This window comes from Leopardus geoffroyi, chromosome B1 (assembly GCF_018350155.1).
Source record: "Leopardus geoffroyi isolate Oge1 chromosome B1, O.geoffroyi_Oge1_pat1.0, whole genome shotgun sequence".
NCBI lineage: Eukaryota > Metazoa > Chordata > Mammalia > Carnivora > Felidae > Leopardus > Leopardus geoffroyi.
In genome coordinates, this window is record NC_059327.1 from 20,142,845 (window position 1) to 20,164,255 (window position 21,411).

General features: G+C 40.4%; 1 protein-coding gene across 1 annotated transcript in view; it reads left to right on the plus strand.

Moving 5' to 3' along the window:
* Positions 1-3,085: 3,085 nt before the first annotated feature.
* ASAH1 (N-acylsphingosine amidohydrolase 1) overlaps positions 3,086-21,411 on the plus strand; it is a 50,228-nt gene continuing 31,902 nt past the window's right edge. Inside the window, exon 1 of the mRNA XM_045454700.1 lies at positions 3,086-3,453. Coding sequence (XP_045310656.1) covers positions 3,376-3,453 — 78 coding nt within the window. The 5' untranslated portion in view covers positions 3,086-3,375. The remainder of the gene's footprint in view (positions 3,454-21,411) is intronic.

The window sequence follows — 21,411 nt, forward strand, 5'->3', positions numbered from 1 at the left end:
ACAGTCACTTATTTGTACATTTAAATGTCATTTTCTGCGAATACATCAGTATGCTGCAAACCAAGGAAATTTTTTTCCTATGACTACACGCCTCACCTTGGCTTTTTGTATATTTCTAGTACTTAAGAATGGAGTAGGAAAATATATATGCTGACACATAAATTGTGCTGACAGCTCAGAGCCTGAAGCCTGCTTCGGATTCTGTGTCTTCGTCTCTCTCTGCCCCTCCCCTGCTCACGCTCTCTCTCAAAAATAAACATTAAAAAAAAATTTTTTTTTTAAATGGAGGCACCTGGGTGGCTCAGTTGGTTAAGCAACTGACTCTTGATTCTGGCTCAGGTCATGATCTCATAGTTCATGAGATTGAGCCCCTCGTCAGGTACGCTCTGTGTGACAGAGCGGAGCCTGCCTGGGATCCTCTCTCTCCCTCTCTCTCTCTGCCCTTTCCCCACTCGCATGTATGTATGCACTTTCTCTCTCTAAAATAAAAAATAAATGCATAAAATGGTATATTTTGGAAAAGTGAATTTAAACTTTTTAATTTGAAAACAACAGTATATAAAAGCCCTTTGAAAGTTAAATGCAAAATTATACAAAAATTGTGCCTAAGAATATTATGCCAATTGACATCATTTTTTTTTTTTTTTTTGCATAAAGAATCTGATTTTGCTAGACCACTTACCACCAATGAATATCCTCTCAGAGGAAAAAAAATACATATCTGGTGACATGTTTAAAGTGCCCTCAGTGGCATTTAAAGTGAATGAATGATCTTCAAACCAAATAGCTATTTATACACTAAAAGATGGGAATCCTCTCCTTCTACAGACTCTTTTTTAAGGTCCAAAATAATTCAATATATTTGAAGTCCTTTACAATGGCTGGTAACGGCCTGTGTAATCTGCCTTACTCTCCTTTTCAGAGATGTTATCGACTCTTTTCCCTCCCTTCCTTTTGCTCTACCTACACTGCCTTCCCTGCCTAGCCACACATGCCAGGCATTCTCTTTTTAAGCCTTTGTCCCAGTCGCTCCCACTCTCTGGAAAATTCTTTCCTAGACATCCACCAGGATAACTCCCTCACCTCCACATCTCTATTCAGACTTTACCCTCTCAATAATGCCTATTCTGTCCCTTTTATTTAACACTGATTCTTCCCGCTTTTTTCTTTAATGTTTATTTATTTATTTTGAAGGGGGGAGGGCCACAGAGAGAGGAGAGAGAATCCCAAACAGGCTCAGTGCTCCCAGCACCGAGCCTGATGTGGGGCTCGATCTCACAGACCATGAGATCACGACCTGAACCCAACCAAGAGTCAGACGCTTAACCAACTGAGCCACCCAGGTGCCCTTGACTCTCTTCACTCATGATCCCCCTTACTCTGCTTTTTCTCGACATTTATTACCTTCTAACATTCTATATGAACTTCCTTATGTATTGTATTTATTGTCCATTTCTCATCTAGAATGTAAGCCTCATGAGGGAAGAACTTTCTTTTTCGTTACCTGCTTAACCCCAGTCAGTGTCTGGAGAAATGCTTGGCACATTGTAGGCTGATAGCAAATATTTCTTGAATTAATTAACATTTCTATTATCTGCTTATTCACTGTTCAGTCAGGAACCACTTTAATCATGTGATATGTTTCAAAAGTCAAACTTCCTCAAAAGGAGTGTGAAAATGAACAAAGGAAATCTCACTTAAAATGGAGTCGGGAAGTCCTGAAGGGAGACTTCTCACCCACTACCACTTCCCACCTTTTACAGACCCCAAGAGGAAAAAGCTTACCTGTACCTTCCACAATAGGAAAAAGCTTACTTTACTATCCCAGTAATAGAAAGGAAAATTTCTTACTATCCCCACAACTCAGACAAGGGGGAGTGGCCCCAACCGAACTGTTGCTCTCCTCCAATGGACTTTCAATTCAAATAGATTCCAACTCTCTCCTTTCCTCCATAAACACAGTCCCCTCTTCTTTGTTCTCCCAACTTGCCTACGGTTTGCCATAGTTTCAGTGTCCCAAATTGCAATTACTCTGCCATTCCCAAAAAACTTACTCTGCTGGTAAATTAACTGGGTATTTTAAGGCTGACAAGAAGACTCTACCCCAGCCCCCCGCCCCAAACGTTAAATTCTCATTTCCCAATCTCCAAGTAAAAAGATTGATTTTTCTAAGGAAGGATTATAAATGGGTAAAATTATAATTTCTCACACACAGGAAAAAAGAAATAAATGAAGATTTTAGTGAAAGTATTCTAAGCTTAATTAAGCATTAAAACAATGCTAGTTAGGTATCCTGAAGACTCTACCAGAAAGTGCAATCCGGGTGGTAGGGGTTCCAGTCGCACATTTAAGTAACAACCAACAGGACAATCATGTCCATGGAAGGTATGAATGACAAGCGATTAACTGTTTTTCAGGTGCAGGCTAAACAACACGGAATACACCCCCTCCTCCCGGGTTTAGCTCAGTTCTGCCAGCCTAAAGGCTTTCACGAGTTAGATGAAAACAGCTGCTCAGTAGCTGAATACATCAGTGAAGGAAGGTTTGCAATTCTACCTGATCATTCCACCTGTGTCTAAGCTCAAGTAACTGAAACCTAAATTCTGTGACTTGTCAGCTCTGCGGTGAAAGCTAAATGGGTAATTCCTAGTCCGGAGTGTCGGTGGGGATTAGACTCCCACCACCCCCCTCCCTGCCCCTAACAACTGAGCCCGTCCAGTGACTCCACGGTCAGGATGAACAAACGCACTCACTTCGGGCCTGCTCTGCTCAGAGTGCAAAAATGAGTCGCAGTAGCGGGTTATGCCTCCGCGTTTTGAGACTCTTGTGAGTTGGTCCGTTTCGTGAGCATTTGGTACCGGGTAGCCCGAATGAACAGCTAGTCCTGGGCCGTTTGGGGACATCGTACAGGTAGCACCAAGCTCGGAGTAGAGCGGGAGCTCCCGACGTATGTCGTCCCGCAGCCCGCAGCGGAGTGGGTCCCGAAGTGCGCGCGGACCCCCATAGGGCGCGACCCGTAGAAAAGTTCCTGAGCCCCACCCACCGGGGGCGGGGCTCTGGCTGGGCCCAACCACTGCCCAGGAGACCGGGGGAGAGGCCCGACCAATATCGCGGTCCTCATGCGAGCTCTGACTCCCATCGCTAGGGCTCCCCGCTCCTCACTCCTTTCGGAAGGCTTCCTCTTCTTGCTACACCTGCCGCAACACCGAAAAGCCCCGGCCTCTCTTTTTGGCCCCATCTCGTCGCTCCCCCCCCCCCGTCTCGTTTGGTGCGGCCCCGTGCATCTGGTCACAAGGCGGCGGGGCGAGGCCTGCTTTCGAGTTCAGGTGGTACTTCTTGCAGCCTCGGTGGGCGTCTTTCAGAGCTACCGCGACCATGCTGGGCTGGGCTCGCCTAGCCTTCGTACTCTTGACCGTGGTTGCCACCTGTGCCGTGGCACAGAATGCGCCGCCGGTGAGTGAGCTCTAGGGGAAGGAGCGGAGAGGGGCATGCAGCGTGGAGGTGGCGCAGGTGCGGGTGTGGCTTGAGGAACACCTGGTGCGGGGCAGCATCTTTCCGGGGTCTACGGTATCCCGCTTGGCAGTGTGGGTGCAGAGTGGGCTGGTGAACCCTACCTCGGTTTGATTCCGTACAACTTTGGACAAGAAAACCTTTAAGGAAATCCTGGCCTCTGCGGAATGCTGGTTGTGATTTGCACGCCCCCCAAATTTGAGTGATTGCACTTGTTCTACCAGTTCCAGGCCTGCGCCTCCTGCACTGCTAAGAGAAAAGTTCAGTCGACTTGTGTACATAACTCAATTAAGCGAGAGACTGCTTGATGACTGGGGCATTCTTTGCCAGGTGAAGAGGCGCTGAGGGAGAGATTGCCCCCGAGGCTCCTGAGATCCCTGGGAAAGGCCGAGGAGTCCACAATCAGGGCTGTGGGAGCTGCCCAGACTGGCCCCATGTGGCTGCTGTGGCCTTGACCCCCAGTCATGGGAACGCCTGTCCCGTGGCACTTTCCCCAGAAGGAAGTCAGGGGAACTCAGATTTGTTAACTGCAAGAGACACTGAGGGACCAGCCTGACTTATTTTACAGAGGAGGAAGGAAGCCCAGTGGGAAAACGTTTAGCCAGAGGTTATGCTATTGTTTAGTGAAGTATGCCTAGATACTCAGGCCTCTTGACACCTAGTCTGGTGCTCTTTCATAATGCTCTTCTTTGGAAACAGTAAGACTCCATTTACAGAGTAAATGGCCAGGCCAGCAGATCAGATATAAAGGAACTTGGGTGCATCTGACCTGAGGTTAGATGAGGGTGGTCTTGAATAGCTTAGTTAGGATGTCAGCAGTGGGAACAAGATATGCATTCTCTCCTTTTACTCTTATTTTTCTGAGGAGAAATGATTTAAGAATAAAATCACGGTGGGATGTTATTCATTCATTAAAATTGATAGAACATTAAGCAAAAGCAGAATGAAATAGTATGTACAGTGATTTCAGTAACAGAAAAACACAGTATATACATGTGGACAAGAACTGGAAGGGCATAAGAAGACATAAAATTAGGGTTGTTTTAGAGTGTGTAGGGAATTCATTTGCTTTAAAGTGGTTGGGATTATGAGTATTTTAAAAGAGTTTAATACTTTGATACTCTTTTTTTTTTTTTTTTTTTAATTTTTTTTTTTTTTTTTCAATGTTTATTTATTTTTGGGACAGAGAGAGACACAGCATGAATGGGGGAGGGGCAGAGAGAGAGGGAGACACAGAATCGGAAGCAGGCTCCAGGCTCTGAGCCATCAGCCCAGAGCCCGACGCGGGGCTCGAACTCACGGACCGCGAGATCGTGACCTGGCTGAAGTCGGACGCTTAGCCGACTGCGCCACCCAGGCGCCCCAATACTTTGATACTCTTAAGTGCCTTCGGCTAAAGGCCAGCAGTAAACACATCTGTAGTTGAACAAATTAAGTTTATTACTCTTTGCAGTGAAAAAGAACGCAAACTTTTGCCCTCTCGGTAGAAGGGCATTTGGCAGAACCTATTTCATAATCTGGACTTGGGTTGTGTAATTTGAGGGTGGGTCCAAGGAACAGGGGGTTTGCTCTAGATCGGATATTTAAAAAATTTTTTTAATGTTTATTCATTGCTGAGAGAGAGAGAGAGAGAGAGGGAGCATGAGTTGGGGAGGGGCTGAGAGAGAGGGAGGCACAGAATCCAAAGTGGGCTCCAGGCTCTGAGCTGTCAGCACATAGCCCTACGTAGGCCTGAACCTAGGAACCATGAGATCGTGACATGAGCCTAAGTCGGAAGCTCTTAACCACCTGAGCCACCCGGGCACTCCACGATTGGGTACTTTTAAAATTCTGTGATTGGGTAAAGAAGAAACATTAATTTAGCAAGAGAAGGGGATGTTTGCTATTTTGTAGGTTGCACAATACCCTTGTTTTGTCTGTGCTTAAAACAGAAGTAGCCTTGCTTTGTTTCATTTTATCATGTCTCAGAGTAACCTTAACTGCAGTGGGTATTCCATGAGATTAGTTATATCCAACAGGCAAACAGAAGTGGCCTTCATGTAAGTATCATACCAGTTTGTAATCATATTGGGGTCTAATTATGAACCTCTGAACAGTTTTAGATGTCAGGGGCTGCTTTTTTCCCCCCTTTCAATACTTTATTTTTTTAAGAAGGTTTTTATTTTATTTTAAAGTTTATGTGTTTATTTTTTAGTAATCTCCACATTCAATATGAGGCTCAAACTCATGATCCCGAGATCCAGGGTCGAATTTTCACTGAGCCAGCCAGGTGCCTCTCAAGCAAGAGCCTTGATGAAGCTGTCTTTAGAAGAACAGTAGTTCTTATCTAGGATAGGGGTTGTCAAAATCTTGTCTAGCTACTGATTTTAGTTTGGGAACCTGTTTTCACAAATCTTTAATGAAATGAGAAAAATGAGGGCATCAAGCCAAAATTATTCATTTAGAATGTTAGCTACTATTCTGACTTTATGGCTTTTCAATTTTTGTTATTAAAGTGTTCTTTCTTCTGTGTGTGGGGGGGGGGGTTGTTTGTTTTTAACACCTCCACATAGAAGAATAAAAATTTGGACTCCCTTGTGCTGGGCCTCTCTTAATATTTTATTGATCTGAAAAATTCTGGCTGAAAGGACCTTTGGAACCTCATAGAAGTCTAGTGACCTCATTCCCTGATGAGAATAAGCACTTTTTGAATCATACGATAAACTGTGCATAGCGACTTAGTAACAAAAGATATTTCAAAACTACTTTTGATAAATGTGAACAATGAAGACTGGCTTTAAGTTAAAAACAAAAGTATTGATTTGGAATGTCTGTGGGTTTTGTGTTTGAGGCTTTTCAGAGTATAGCATATTTTAAGGTCTTCCTGAGTAATTCTTAATTACTGACTTTATTAAAAGACCTACTAAAAGATGGTGGTGATGGGAATGGCACAAGAAATGTCTGAAGAGGGAGATGGAGACAGTGTCATTCAGGGCTCTGTGGCCTTGGGAAGAGTTTTTATTTTATTTTTTTAAGTTTATTTATTTGGGGGGGGGGACTCAAGTGCTAGTGGGGGAGGGGCAGAGAGAGAAAGGGAGGGAGAGAGAGAGAATCCCAAGTAGGCTTCACACTGTCAGTGCAGAGCCTGATGGGGGCTCAATCTCAGGAACTGTGATATCACCTGAGCTGATATCAAGAGCTAGTCGCTTAACCGACTGAGGCACCCAGGTGCCCCAAGTGTTTTCATTTTAAAAAGTCTGGGGGTGGGGGGTGCAGTGTGCCAGGGTGGCTCAGTCATTTGGGCATCCGACTCTTGATTTTGGCTCAAGTCATGATCTGAGTTGATGAAGTTCCCGGGATTGAGCCCAGAGTCGGGCTCTGTGCTGGCTGCTGGCAGCCTGCTTGGGAGTCTTGCTCTCCCTGTCTCTCTGCTCCTCCCCTGTTCTTATTCTCTCCCTCCCATTCTCTCTCTCTCTCTCTCTCTCTCTCTCTCTCTCTCTCTCTCTCTCAAAATAAATGAACTCTCAAGAAAATAAAAAGATAAGTCTGGGTTGGAAGTGAGCAGGGGTGGATATGAGGAGACTAGTCCAGGGGAGAACACAGGTGGAGGGTGACATACATGTGGAGGGTGGTGCAGTGGAGAGGGAGAGAAGTAGATGGTTCCAGAGAAAAGTAGGAGGTAGAATGAGCAGAAGGAAGGATTGGATGAGGAGGAGGGACAAGCACGTTTCTCAAGTGCTCAATCGGCTGAATGGCGGCATCACTGCCAGGAAGCACAGGACGGGGAAAGCTGGGGTTGGAAGAAGGAAGATTGTTTTTATTCTGGTTATGTGGCATTTCCCGTGGCTCTAGGGTATCCAGCAGGCCTTTGGGACTGAAGCTCAGAAGAGGGAGATTGGGAGTCCCAGGCTTATCACTTGAAGCCTTAGGAGCAAGTGAACGTTGAGCAGAAAGGTGACACAGAAAAGAAGAGGACTAAGCAGGGGTCAGGGCACCTGCACACGTACATGTGTCAAGTAGAGAAGAGATGGCAAAGGTGAAGCAGCAGCCACAGTGGGAAGATGAGTCTTGGGGAGGCTCAGAGGAGAGAGTGGATAGTGGTCTCCCTGTGCAGGATGCCACTGAGATGTCAGGTGTCCGTTATATTTGGCAGTTGGAGGAGATTGGTCACTTGGCCTGAGCGGTGCTGGGAGCAGAAGATAGCTTGCAGTTGGGCTGAGTAGTGATGAGAAGGAAAGGAATCAGCATGGGAGAGATGACTGTTGTCAGTAATAAATGCGAGCAGATTCCGAAACTGTGTGAAAGTGAAACCCAATGGCCCAGTACTTAATTGCTGGATCAAATTTATTTATTTTTATTTTTTAATGTTTATTTATTTATTTCGAGAGAGAGGGAGAAGGAGAAGGAGAGGGAGAAGGGGAGGAAGGGACAGAGAGAGGTAGAGAGAGAGAATCGCAAACAGGCTCTGCACTGTCAGCATAGAGCCCAGTGTGGGACTCGATCCCACAAACTGTGAGATCATGACCTGAGCTAAATCAAGAGTCAGACCCTTAACCGACTGAGCCACCCAGGCGCCCCTAGATCAAACTTCTTTTTATGCATGAACTTCTCGTATGATTAATAACATTGTTGACATGAGCTACTAGGTCAGCTTTTGGCAATGATTTTCACAAAGTTTTCACAAACCACATACACACCTTCTGGCCTGGCCAATATTACTGTACTGTGTCTGTGTTCCCCCAGTACGCCAAAGGAAGGAACACACAGGTGTAATCTGTTCTCTTAGCCAGCAAATACTGCATGCCTACTGTGTGCCAGATTCTGTTCCGGATGCTGGGAACGGGTTAGTGATAGGTATAAGGGTCCTAGCCCTCGTGGAAGGTTTATTCCCCTTCCTTTCACCTGAATATTCCTAGTTTAACGGAGTGCCATGCCATCAAAGGTGAGAAAACAAGTAAGTTTTGCTTGCCCATTTGAGTTTGTTACATATGCAAGAAACATGCCTTACTCAGTAGGTAAGTGTCTGCTCTGTGGTACACAGAGAACATTTTAAGAAACAAATCTTAGAAAATTGTTGTTGGTAAATTAAAGAATTAAAATTGTCTGGCTAGAATTGTTCGACTTCTTTTCTGATGGTGTGAACACTGGTGTGAGTTACATAATTTCTTCGAGTTACCCTTCATTGTCTTTTTCTGAGTATGGGAATAAGACATGTGCACGAGGACTTTCTGAACTTTTTTGTAGACTCTCAGAAGCACCCAGTTCGTGGACTGGTTCCTCTCGCTGATTCTGCAGGACTCAAATATTTTGAGGACCTGGTTGAGTTAGGTCATTCCTTTTAGGCATGGAGCATTTGAGTTGCTAATGGAAGAATTTTCACTTTCTATGTTGTTTTCCTAAATAATAGTGTGTCCAGTAGCTCTGTAAGTTTTCTTTATGAGTGGGGAGGACATAAAGATTGTTTAATTTCAAAGAGGTTCAAGTTCCTATCAAATGACTAGAATAATCAGAGAATTCACTGACCCAGAAAGTGTTGACAAAACACTTTCCAGAGATTTCCACCATTTCCTCTGGTGCTAGGAAGCAAAAATGAGAGAGAGCAAGTGAGAGAGAGATTGAGATTCTAAGTTGGTTGTATTTTTTTCCCCTGTGGTAAAGTGCAGCACAATATGCCAGGCCAACCAAATAGCACCTCTACCTATCCCCTAGTTGTAATCTTTACCTGTCACCTATTAATAAAATTTAAATAAAATTTAAATATTTACCTACCTTGATAAGGATGTCTATTATTTAAACTATGTATAGTTAATTTTGGTGATAGTAAGAAACTTTATATAACAGATGAGATTATTGTAATTCCATTTCAAGTCTCTACATAGATTTTGAAGTGGTCTTTCCTTGTTGAAATCTCCCTTGAAGGTGAGGATACAGCTGTCTCTACCCCCAAATCTAACCTTTTTGTTTAACATGACTTCGGTGTTAATACCTTCTGAGCACCTGAAATACTCTGGTCTTGAGCTGATGCGTTAAAAAATTTCATTCACATTTAACTTTAACTCTTTCAGTCCGAGTTTATGTAGATGTCATGTCTGTACTTCATGTTTATTTTTTGCTGCCAGGACTATCCTAATACAATGTTTTGTTGTCCTCAAAGTCCCACATATATTATGGGGAGACTGCTCTCACCTCTGGGGCAGGTTGATTTCTCTCCTGGACTTGATAGAGCACTTTTAACTTTCCTCACATTGTCTCATAAGAAATATACCTTGTAGTTCGATTTTTTATATTGGCTTTTCCACCCAGCTCATGCAGATAGAATTATTAGGGAGAGATGAGCATTATTACATTGCACTACCTGCCGAGTTGATGCTAGTGATCGTTAAAAGCCCTGAAGGGAATTTAGATTGTTCACTATTAGGAATTAAATTGAGGCATTGGTTTTATTGCTATCTCTGTGGGAAACTATGTGAGAGAGAGCAGGGAGTGGGGGGCGGAAGCTGGGCCGGGGCTTTGGAGACTGGCTCTGTCTTCACCTGTGTAACCTTCCGTCACTGGTGGAGATGGGCCTTGCATCCAGAACATGAACCTAAAGTTCCTGATAACTTGAAATTCGGTAAAAGGGCTTATATTGGATTTTTATGAATCAAATCACATTTTAAACTAACCAAAAGTTGTGATATTTAGGAGAATCTTATGGTGAATAAGTTAGAATGAAGTAAGAGCTGCATTTCTAAAGTTAATAATTACCCTTATGCAATGATATGTTTGGAAAATTCATAGTTGCAACTTAAGACTTTAGGTAGAGTGCTACTTTTTGGTGTCCTTTTCTGACTTTGCTAGAGAAGGACTGGTGAGTGACGTGCCCTCAGTGCAGTTATATAATGTTGTCATTGTTTGTAATTCCGGTTACTTAACACAGTATAATGTTAGTTTCAGGGTACAACACAGTGATTCAGCACTTCCATACATCACCTGGTGCCCATCACGAGTGTCCTCCTTGATCCATCTCCCCTCCAGTAACCATCCATTTGCTCTTTATAACTAAGAGTTTGTTTCTTGGTTTGACCCTTTCCCTTGTTTCTCCTTTGCTTGTTTGTTTTGTTCTTTAAATTCCACATATGAATGAAATCATATGGTATTTTGTTTTTCTCTGACTATGCTTAGCATTATACTCTAGCTTCATCCATCCATGTCATTGCAAATGGCAAGAGTCTGTTCTTTTTATGGCTGAACAATATTCTGTTACATATATATTACCACATCTTCGTTTACCATTCATCAATTGATGGACCCTTGGGCTGCTTCCATGTCTTGTAAATAATGCTGCTGTAAACATTGGGGTGCATGTATCCCTTTGATTTAGTATTTTTGTTATCTGTGGGTAAATACCCAGTAGTGGAATTACTGGAGCATAGGGTAGTTCTATTTTTGACTTCTTGAGGAATCTCCATATTGTTTTCCAGAGTGGCTGCACCAGTATGCATTCCCACCAACAGTGCAGGAGAGTTCTTTTTTCTCCGCATCCTTGCCAGCACCTGTTGTTTCTTTGTTGTTGATTTTAACCATTCTGACAGGTGTGAGGTGATACCTCATTGTGGTTTTGATTTGCATTTCCCTGTTGATGAGTTATGTTGAACTTCTTGTCATGTATCTATTGGCCGTCTGGATATCATCTTAGAAGTGTCTGTTGACTTCTTCTGACCATCTCTTAATTAGATTATTTGTTTTTGGGTATTGAGGTGTATAAGCTATTTTTTGGATATGTCATTTGAAAATATCTACTCCTATTCCGAAGGTTGCCTTTTAGTTTTGCTGATTGTTTCCTTCATTGTACAGATGCTTTTTATCTTGACGAGGTCCCAGTAGTTCATTTTTGTTTCCCTTGCCTCAGGAGACATGTCTAGTAAGAAGTTGCTGTGGTTGAGGTCAAAGAGATTGTTGCCTGTTTTCCCCTCTAGGATTTTGATGATTTCCTGTCTTACATTTAGGTCTTTCATCCATTTTGAGTTTATTTTTGTGTATGGTGAAAGAAAGTGGTCCAGGTCCATTCTTGTGCATGTCCCTGTCCAGTTTTCCCAACACGATTTGCTGGAGAGACTTTTTTTTTTACATTGGATATTCTTTCCTGCTTTGTCAAAGATTAGTTGACCATAGAGTTTTGGGTTTAATTCTGGGTTGTCTAATTTGTTCCATTGATCTATGTGTCTGTTTTTGTGCCAGTACCATACTGTCTTGATGATTATAGCTTTGTAGTACAGGCTAAAGTCCAGGATTGTATGCCTCCAGCTTTACTTTTCTTTTTCATGACTGCTTTAGCTATTCAGGGTCTTTCGTAGCTCCATACAAATTTTAGAATCCTTTGTTCTAGTTCTGTGAAAAATACTGTTGCTATTTTGATAGGGATTTCATTAAATGTGTAGATTGCTTTGAGTAGTATAGACCTTTTAACAGTATTTGTTCTTCCAATCCATAAGCATGTAATGTCTTTCCATTTCTTTGTATCCTCGTCAGTTTCTTTCATCAGTGTTTAATAGTTTTCAGAGTACATTAGTTTTAGTCCTAGGTATCTTATTATTTTGGGTGCACTTTTAAATGGGATTGTTTTCTTAGTTTTTCTTTTTGCTTCATTAATGGGGTGTAGAAGTGCAACAGATTTCTATAGATTATGTATCCTGTGACTTTACTGAATTCATTTATCCATTCTAGCAGTTTTTTGGTGGAGTCTTTAGGGTTTTCTATATATAGTATCATGGCACCTGTACGTAGTGAAAGTTTTACTTTTTTTTTTTTTTTTTTTTTTTTTTTACCAATTTGGGTGCCTTTTTATTTTTCTTTTTGTTGTCTGACATTTGTGGCTGATACTGTGTTGAATAAATGTGGTGCTTGTCTCATTCCTAACCTTAAGAGGAAAGCTATCAGTTTTTGCCCATTAAGGATGATGTTACCTGTGGGTTTTTCATATATAACCTTTATTATGTTGAGGTATGTTCCCTCTAAACCTATTTTGTTGAGGGTCTTTATCATGGATGGATGTTGTGCTTTGTCAAATGCTTTTCTTTGTCTATTGAAATAATCTTTTTCTCTTTCTTTTATTGATGTAATGTATCATATTGACTGATTCGTGAATATTGAACTATCCATTCAACACAGGAATAAATCCTACTTGATCATGGTGAATGATTTTTTTTTTAACGAATTGTCAGATCTAGTTTATGAGTATATTGTTGAGGATTTTTGCATCTGTGTTCATCATGGATAGTGGCCTGTAATTCTTTTTTTGTGTGTGTGTGTGGTGTCTGGTTTTTTTTTTTTTTAATTTTTTTTTTAATGTTTATTTATTTTTGAGAGAGACAGAGACAGAATGAGAGTGGATTAGGGGCAGAGAGAGAGGGAGACACAGAATCTAAAGCAGGCTCCAGGCTCTGAGCTGTCAGCACAGAGCCTGATGTGGGTCTCAAACTCACGAGCCGTGAGATCATGAGCCCAGCCGAAGTCGGACGCTCAACCGACTGAGCCACCCAGACGCCCCATCTGGTTTTGATACTAGGGTAATGCTGGCCTCTTAGAGTGAATTTGAAAGTTTTCCTTCCCCTTTTGTTTTGGTAGAATTCACCTGTGAAGCCTTCTGGCCCTGGACTTTTGGTGCTGGGAATTTTTTGATTACTGACTCAGTTTCTTTGCTGTCTGCTCAAATTTTCTGTTTCTTCGTATCTCAGTTTTGGTAGTTTGTATGTTTCTAAGAATTTACCCACTTTTTTCTAGGTTGTCCAGTTCGTTGGCATATAATTTTTCATAATATTCTTCTATAATTGTATTTCTGTGGCGTTGGTTGTTATTTCTCTTATATCATTTGTGATTTTATTAATTTGAGTTATTTATCTATTTTTCTTAATAGGTCTGGTTAGAGGTTTGTCAATGTTATTGATTATTTCAAAGAAGTAGCTCCTGGTTTCATTGATCTGTTCTATTGTTTTGTTGTTGTTGTTTTATTTTGTTTAGTTTCTGTATCATTGATTTCTGCTCTAATCTTTATTATTTCCTTCCTTATGTTGATTTTAGGTTTTGTTTATTCTTTTTCTAGCTCCTTTAGGTGAAAGATTACTTTGTTAGAGATTTTTCTTGTTCTTGAGGTAGGCCTGTATTCCTATAAACTTCCACTTAGAACCACTTTGGCTGCATCCCAGAGGTTTTGGACTAATGTGTTTTCATTTTCATTTGTTTCTATGTAAATTTGTTTCTTCTTTTATTTCATGGCTGACACATTCATTGTTTAGTAGCATCTTATTTAACCTACATGTGTTTGTTGTGGTCTTTCTAGATTTTTTTCTTATGGTTGACTACTAGATTCATAGTGTTGTGGTCAGAAAAGATGCATGATATGACCTCAGTCTTTTTGAATTTGTTGAGGCTTGTTTTATGGGCTAAAATGTGATCTGTTCTGGAGAATGTTCCTTGTGCACTAGAAAAGAATATGTATTCTGCTGTTTTAGGATGGAATGTTCTGAATATATCTGTTAAACCCATCTCTTCTAGCATGTCATTCAAAGCTGTTGTTTACTGATTGATTTTCTGTTTACATGATCTGTCCCTTGACATAAATGGGGTGTTAAAGTCCCGTACTATTATTGTATTGCTATCGATTAGTTTCTTTACGTTTGTTATTAACTGTTTTATATTTTTAGGTGCATAAATATGTATAATGTTATATCTTCTTGTTGGATTGTCTCCTTTATGATTATGTAGTGACCTTCTTTGTCTCTTGTTATAGTCTTCTTTTAAAGTCTAGTTTGTGGGGCACCTGGGTGGCTCAGTCGGTTGGGCGACCGACTTCAGCTCAGGTCATGATCTCACAGTTCGTGAGTTTGAGCCCCGCATCAGGCTCTGCGCTGATCAGAGCCTGGAGCCTGCTTCTGATTCTGTGTCTCCCTCTCACTCTGCCCCTCCCCCACTCATGCTCTGTCTCTGTCTCAGAAATAAACATTAAAAATAATTAAACAAAACAAAAAAAAAAGTCTAGGGGCGCCTGGGTGGCTCAGTCGGGTAAGTGTCCAACTTCGGCTCAGGTCATGATCTCGCGGTTCGTGAGTTCAAGACCCGCATTGGGCTCTGTGCTGACAGCTCAGAGTCTGCAGCCTGTTTCCGATTCTGTGTCTCCCTCTCTCTCTCTTACCCTCCCCCGTTCATGCTCTGTCTCTCTCTGTCTCAAAAATAAATACACGTTTAAAAAAATTTTTTTAAATAAAATAAAGTCTAGTTTGTCTGATATTAGTATTGCTATTCTGGCTTTCTTTTGAAGTCCATTTGCATGATAGTTATTTCTCCATGCCCTTTCTAATTTTAAAAAAATTTTATTTATTTTGAGAGAGAGAGAGAGAGAGAGAGACAGAGCACAAGAAGGGGAGGGGCAGAGATAGAGAATCCCAAGCAGGCTCCATGCTGTCAAAGCAGAGCCTGACACAGGGCTTGATCCCATGAGCCATGAGATTGTGACCTGAACTGAAATCAAGAACCAGACACTTAACCGACTTAGCCACCAGGTGCTCTTCCATGCCCTTACTTTCAGTCTGTACTTGTCGTTAAGTTTAAAACAAGTTTGTTGTAGCCAGTATATAGATGGATCTTGTTTCTTGTTTCTTGTTTCTTGTTTCTTTATCCATTTTTATCCATTCCTGTTTTTTTATCTTGTTTTTTTAATCGCCCTATGTCTTATAATTGAAGCATTTAATCTATTTACATTCAAAGTATTTGATAATATGTATGTATTGTCATTTTATTCTTTGTCTTGTGGTTGTTTCAGAAGATTTTCTCTGATCCTTTCTTTGTATTTCTGTCTTTCATGGTTTCCTGATTTTCTTAGTGGTATATTTGGATTTCTTTCTCCTTGTTCTTTGCATGTTTATTAGTGGGTTTTGATATATAATTACTGTTAGATTTGTATATAACCACATCTGAATATAGCAGTCTATATTAAATTGTTGGTCATTTGTGTTTGAACCCATTCCTTAATCCTCTCTAACCCATGTTTTAGATATATGTTATGTCTTATGTCCTTTTAGTTTGTGAGTTCCTTGACTGATTTTTATACAGAAATATTACTTTTTACTGTTTTCATGTTTCCTACCTTTATACTGTCACTTTTGGTCTCTTCTGTCCACTCAAAGAGTCCCCTCTAATGTTTCTTGCAGGGCTGGCTTAATGGTCACGCATTCTTTGAGTTTTTGTTTGGGAAACACTTTTTACCTCTCCTCCTAGCTGAATGATAGCCTTGCTGGTTAGAGTATTCTTGGCTGCAGATTTTTCCCATTCAGCACTTTGAATATATCCTGCCACTTCCTTCTTACTTGGAAAGTTTCTGCTGAAAAATCTCCTGCTAGCCTTATAGGTTTTCCTTTGTAAGTTACTGCCTTGTTTTATCTTCATGCTTTAAAATTGTTTTATCACTAAATTTTGCCAATTTAATTATAAATAGTCTTGGAATGGGTCTGCTTTTGTTGATTTAAAAAAAATTTAATATTTATTTTTGAGAGAGAGAAGAGAGTGCAAACAGGGGAACGGCAGAGAGAGACACACACAGAATCCAAATCAGGCTGCAGACTCTGAGCTGTCAGCACAGAGCCTAAAGTGGGGCTCAAACTCATGAACTGTGAGAACATGATCTGAGCCGAAGTCAGACACTTAAGTGACTGAGCCACCCAGGTGCCCCTGCATTTGTTGATTTTGATAGGAGTTCTTTGTACCCCCTGGATCTAGACATCTGTTTCCTTCTCCAGATTAGGAAGTTTTTAGCTATTATTTCTTCAAGTCAGTTTTCTAGCCCCTTTTCTCACTCTTCTTTTAGGAGTCCTATAACATGAATGTTATTACACTTGATGAAGTCACTGTGTTCCCTAAATCTTTTCTAGTGTTGCATATTTTGTCTCTCTTTTGTTCATCTCGATTATTTTCCATTACTGTTTTCTAGATCACTAATTCATTCCTCTGCTTCTTCCATCCTGCTGTTCATTCAATTAACATGTCTCTCATTTCATTTGCTATACCCTTTATCTCTGCTATATTATTCCTTATCTCTGTGTTAAGGGTCTCATTCATGTCTTTCACTCTTTTCTAAAGTCCACTCAGTGTCCTGATGATTGTTACTTTAAATTCTCTATCAGGCATGTTACTTTATATGTGTTTCACTTGGATCTCCGGCTGAGGTCTTGTCCTTTTCTTTCATTTGGTATAAATTTCTCTGTCTTCCATTTTGTCCAAGTGTCTGTGCCTGTTGCTGTGTGTTAGGAAAGTCAGCTATATCCCCTATTCTTGAGGATAATGGCCTTATGAAGAAGAGGTCTTACAGTGCCCTGCCGTATGGTGTCCTCTGTTCTCCAGGGCCTGGTGCTTCCTGGAGTATCTCTAGTGTGTGCTGCCTATGCTCTGTTTCTGGTGTCCTGGACAGTTTATCTGTGAGACCAGTTGTCTACAGAGACTCTCTTTGCCTGTTGTGGGCAGTGTTTGGTCCCTGGTCTGAATGTCGCACATTTTGACTAGGTGTGCTCTGACCTGTGAAATGAGACCTTTTGCCACCCCTGTTGGAGCAGAAGCTCTGCAAAACTCCCACTTTGGAAGATGCAGTGTGAGCAGGAGGTTGAGCCAGTGTTCTGGGGGAAGGGCTCCACTGTGTTGAGACTGAGGCAAGTTTATTAGGAGGGGCAGTTCCACTGGTGTGTGGAATCAAGGCTTGGTTTAAGCACCTTAGGTAGTAAGTGTGGGAGTGGTGCTTGTTCCTGCAGGTGGTCCTGTGCTTATGCTGAAGGTCAGGGGAGGGAATAGTGACAGTCGATTCCTTTGTTCCTAGAGGGGTCTCTCTGTGAATGCTGTCTCTCTGGGACATCCTCCTACATGAGTGAATAATCCCCATACTGTGTGCCCCAGGCACTCTTCACATCGCTATTTCTACACAGTTTCTGCAGATTGTTTACCTGCTTTCTGTCCAAGAGCAGCACAATGCCCTCTGGGGTGTATCCCAGCCAAGCCCACTGACCCTTAAAACTCCAGGCTTTAAGCCCCACTGCTTGCCAGAAGTCAAAAAATTTGACCCCTCTTGCTTTCTAAGTCTATTGCTGTGGGGATTTTGTTTTGCCATGTGCTCCCCTGTGTGCTAGTTTGTCACTTGCCCTTCTCTATGACCTTGGCTCCCTCCCCACTGCAACAGCCACCATCTGTTTTTCTCCCTTACTGCACATCTCTGCACTTCCTGCCTTCTTCAATGTGGCCTCTTCTCTACCTTTACTTGAGTAGTATTTTCTGCCACTTTTCAGGTTGATTTCTGAGGCATTTAGGATGATTTGATAGTTATCTAGTTGTATTTGTGGGATGAGGAAAGCCTAGGGTCCTTCCACTCTGCCACCATCTTCCTGTGCTTGCTCTGTAAGTTGTTATTTTAAAACAATTTTAGATAATAATGCTTTAAAACACTAAAAAACAATGTCAGAGACTCATTCTTTGAAAATATTCCACATCATGTAAATGAAACATTATTATTTTTTTAAGTATATTTATTTTGAGAGAGCAAGAGCGGAAGGGACAAAGAGAGAGAGAGATTGAATCCCAAGCAGGTTCCACATTGTCATTGCAGAGCCCAATGTGGGGCTTGAACCCATGAACCATGAGATTATGACCTGAGCCAAAACCAAGGGTCAGACACTTAACCGTCTGAGCCACCCAGGCACCTCAGAATCATGTAATTTTGAATTTAATGTTTTAAAATTTCTACCAAAGCATATAGTCCAAGAAAATCAAATGAGGTAGATAGGCTTATGATGAAAATCAACAGTCTTCTTGATTTTTTCCATTCCCTTCCCTAGAAGCAAACACTTTTAACTGTTAATACTCAGGTGACATTCAGCCAGAACCTATGTCTACTATCACACTAGTAGTTTGCAGCTGTCTTTTTTGATTAATTGATGCTTGTGTCATATTGGGGGCAAAAAGTTTTGAATCTCTCCTGATTATGAATATGACTTTGATATGGTTGTGCTCAATTTGTCTCACTCAGCTTTAGACATTGTCTACTCTAATACTTCAGTGATGGATAAAAGTTTAGCTTACCTTCAACCATTTTCCATGCACCTTTCTTTCTTTTTTTTTAAGTTTTGATATATAACTGACATACCATACAATTCACCCCCTAAAAGTATATGATTTAATGGCTTCAGCATATTTACAGAATTGTGCAACTATCTCTCCAGATAGTTTTAGAACATTTTCATCATCCCTAAGGTAAGGAAACCTTATCCCTTAGCCCTGACCCTGAAACCTACCCCTCAGCCCTAGGCAACCACTTACATAATTTCTGTCCATAGATTTGCCCTTTCTTGACATTTACGTAAAGGGGATCATAAAATATGTGGTCCTTTGTGACTCGCATCTTTCACTTAGCATAATGTTTTCAAGGTTCATTCACATTGTAGCATGTATCAATACTTCATTTCTGTTTATGAGTGGATAATTTCCATTGTATGGATACACTACATTTTGATCATCCATCCATCAGTTAATGAACATTTGAGTTGTTTCCATTTTGCCTGTTGTAATGCTGCTGTGAACATTTGTATTTGTGTACAGTTTTTTTGCATGTACGTGTTTTCATATTTTTTCAGTTTATACATAGGAGCAGAATTAACTGGATCACATGATAACTATATGTTTAACTGAGGAAGTGCCAGGCGGTTTTCCAAAGCAGCTGCATTATTTTACACTCCCACCAGTGCTGTATGAGGGTCCCAATTTGTCTACATCCATGCCAACACTTGTTTTATTAGTAGTAGTAGTATTGCTATCTTAGTGGATGTGAAGTGGTACCTCACTGTGGTTTTGATTTGCATTTCCCTACTGACTATTGTTCCCTATTGACTATTACAATATTCCTTATTGTTTAGCATCTTTTCGTGTGTTTGTTGACTTATATTTTCTTTGGAGAAATGTCTCTTTAGATCTTTTGCCTATTTTTAATTAAGTTGTCTTTTTCTCACTAAGCTGTAAGATATATATATATTTCTAAGTTTTGCCATTGGCATAAATGTGAGGGTTTATTTCTTGGACTCTGAATTCCCTTCCATTGATTTATCTGTCTTTATACTGATACTGCAATGTCTTGATTACTGTTGCTTTAACAGTGAGTTTAAAATCAGGAAGTGTTAGTCCTCCAACTTGGTTCGTCTTTTTCAAGACTGTTTTGGCTATTATAGATCCCTTGAATTTTCATATGAATTTTAGGATCACTTGTCTTCCTGCAGAGAAGCCAGCTGGGATTTTAATAGGTATTGCATCAAATCTGTGGATCTGTTTAAGGAGCATTGCCATCTTAACAATATTAAGTCTTCCAGTTTATAAACATGTATGTCTTTCCATTTATTTAGGTCTTTAATTTCTTTTTACAATATTTTATAGTTTCCAGTGTGCAAGTCTTGCACTTCTTTGGTTAAATTTACTGCTAAGTACTGTATTCTTTTTTATACTATTTTAAGTAGAACTGTTTTCCTAATTTCACTTTCAGTTTGTTCATTGCTATTTATGGGATTAATTTTTGTACATTGGTCTTGTATACTTCAAACTTGCTGAATTAATTTATTATTATTTTTTAAAATTTTAGTGGATTCCTTAGGATTTCTATGGATTACATCATCTGAAAATGAGACCATTTTACTTCTTTTTCAGTATGAATTCTTTTTATTTTCCTGCCTACTTGCTCTGGCTAGATACTGTAGCACAGTATTGAAGTGGTACACATGGACATCCTTGACCCCTCTAACTTTTTTCTCCCTTCTTCAGTTCTATATACTTTTATTCTTGCATAGTAAACATTAATAACATAATTGTAACTGTAATTGAGTCATCCATTCTTTGTATATCTCCTTTTAAAAAATGGAAATAGTAAACAGTTTAAAGAAGTATGACCTGTAAATATTGGTTATTGCCTAGTGTGCTGTGATTTCATTTCCTTCTCTATAATTCGGAAGCCAAAACTCTAATGGCACTGAAAGTATATTCAACTATATTTTCTGCCAAATATTCATATTCATGCCACATTTTAGTTTGCTTCATGTTTATACCATGACATTTTTGTACAAATTTTTTCCCTTGGGGTTTCTTATTGTTTTCTTTTCATTTTTTGTCATTAGAAGAAGAAACCAAACCTATGCCATCCTGACTGTACTCTGTGTATTGTTCAGCTTCTGACTTATTATCTCAGTATTTATTGTGTCTATTCTTGAAACCTACTGAGTTTCTTTTCATAGGGACCATATTTTTCCAATGCTACAGTTTCTTCCTTTAGTTTCTAGTTGCTGTTTGTTTTTTGTTCTTATGCTTTGTTCTATGCTTCTCTCCTTATCCTCAAGTTCTTCCAGCCCTTAAACCATACAGTTTACTGTATGGAGTCCCCCTTTCTAGACACCTATATCCTGGAGCCCTCCATCACCTTTACCACTCTGTAAGTTGGAACCATTATTTTGAGATTCTGTTCCTCCTTTTACTTGGTTTACTTCCTTGTTTTCCTAGAATACGTCTTGAAGTAACTTAAGAAATAATGTGTGGGAGGTAAACTGAGTCCTTGCAATGACTTAAAATCAAAGATTTTATTTAAATATAAAAATTGATGATTGCTTGATGAACTGTAAAACTCTAGTTTGAAATTAATTCCTTCCCAAGGAAATAATGGCGTAACTCTTTTCTAGCATTCATATAACTGTTGAGAAGTCTGATGGGAGTGTCATTTTTATTCTTCTGTAGGACCCACACCCCAGTTTAGGTGTAGAGGCTTTTATGTTTTTTGTCTTTATTCTTTATGTCTGAAATAGCACAGTAATGTGTCTGACTGAAGGTTCTTTTTTTCAGTCACTTTTTGAGTAATCAGTAGGCGGTTTTATTTCAAAGACACAT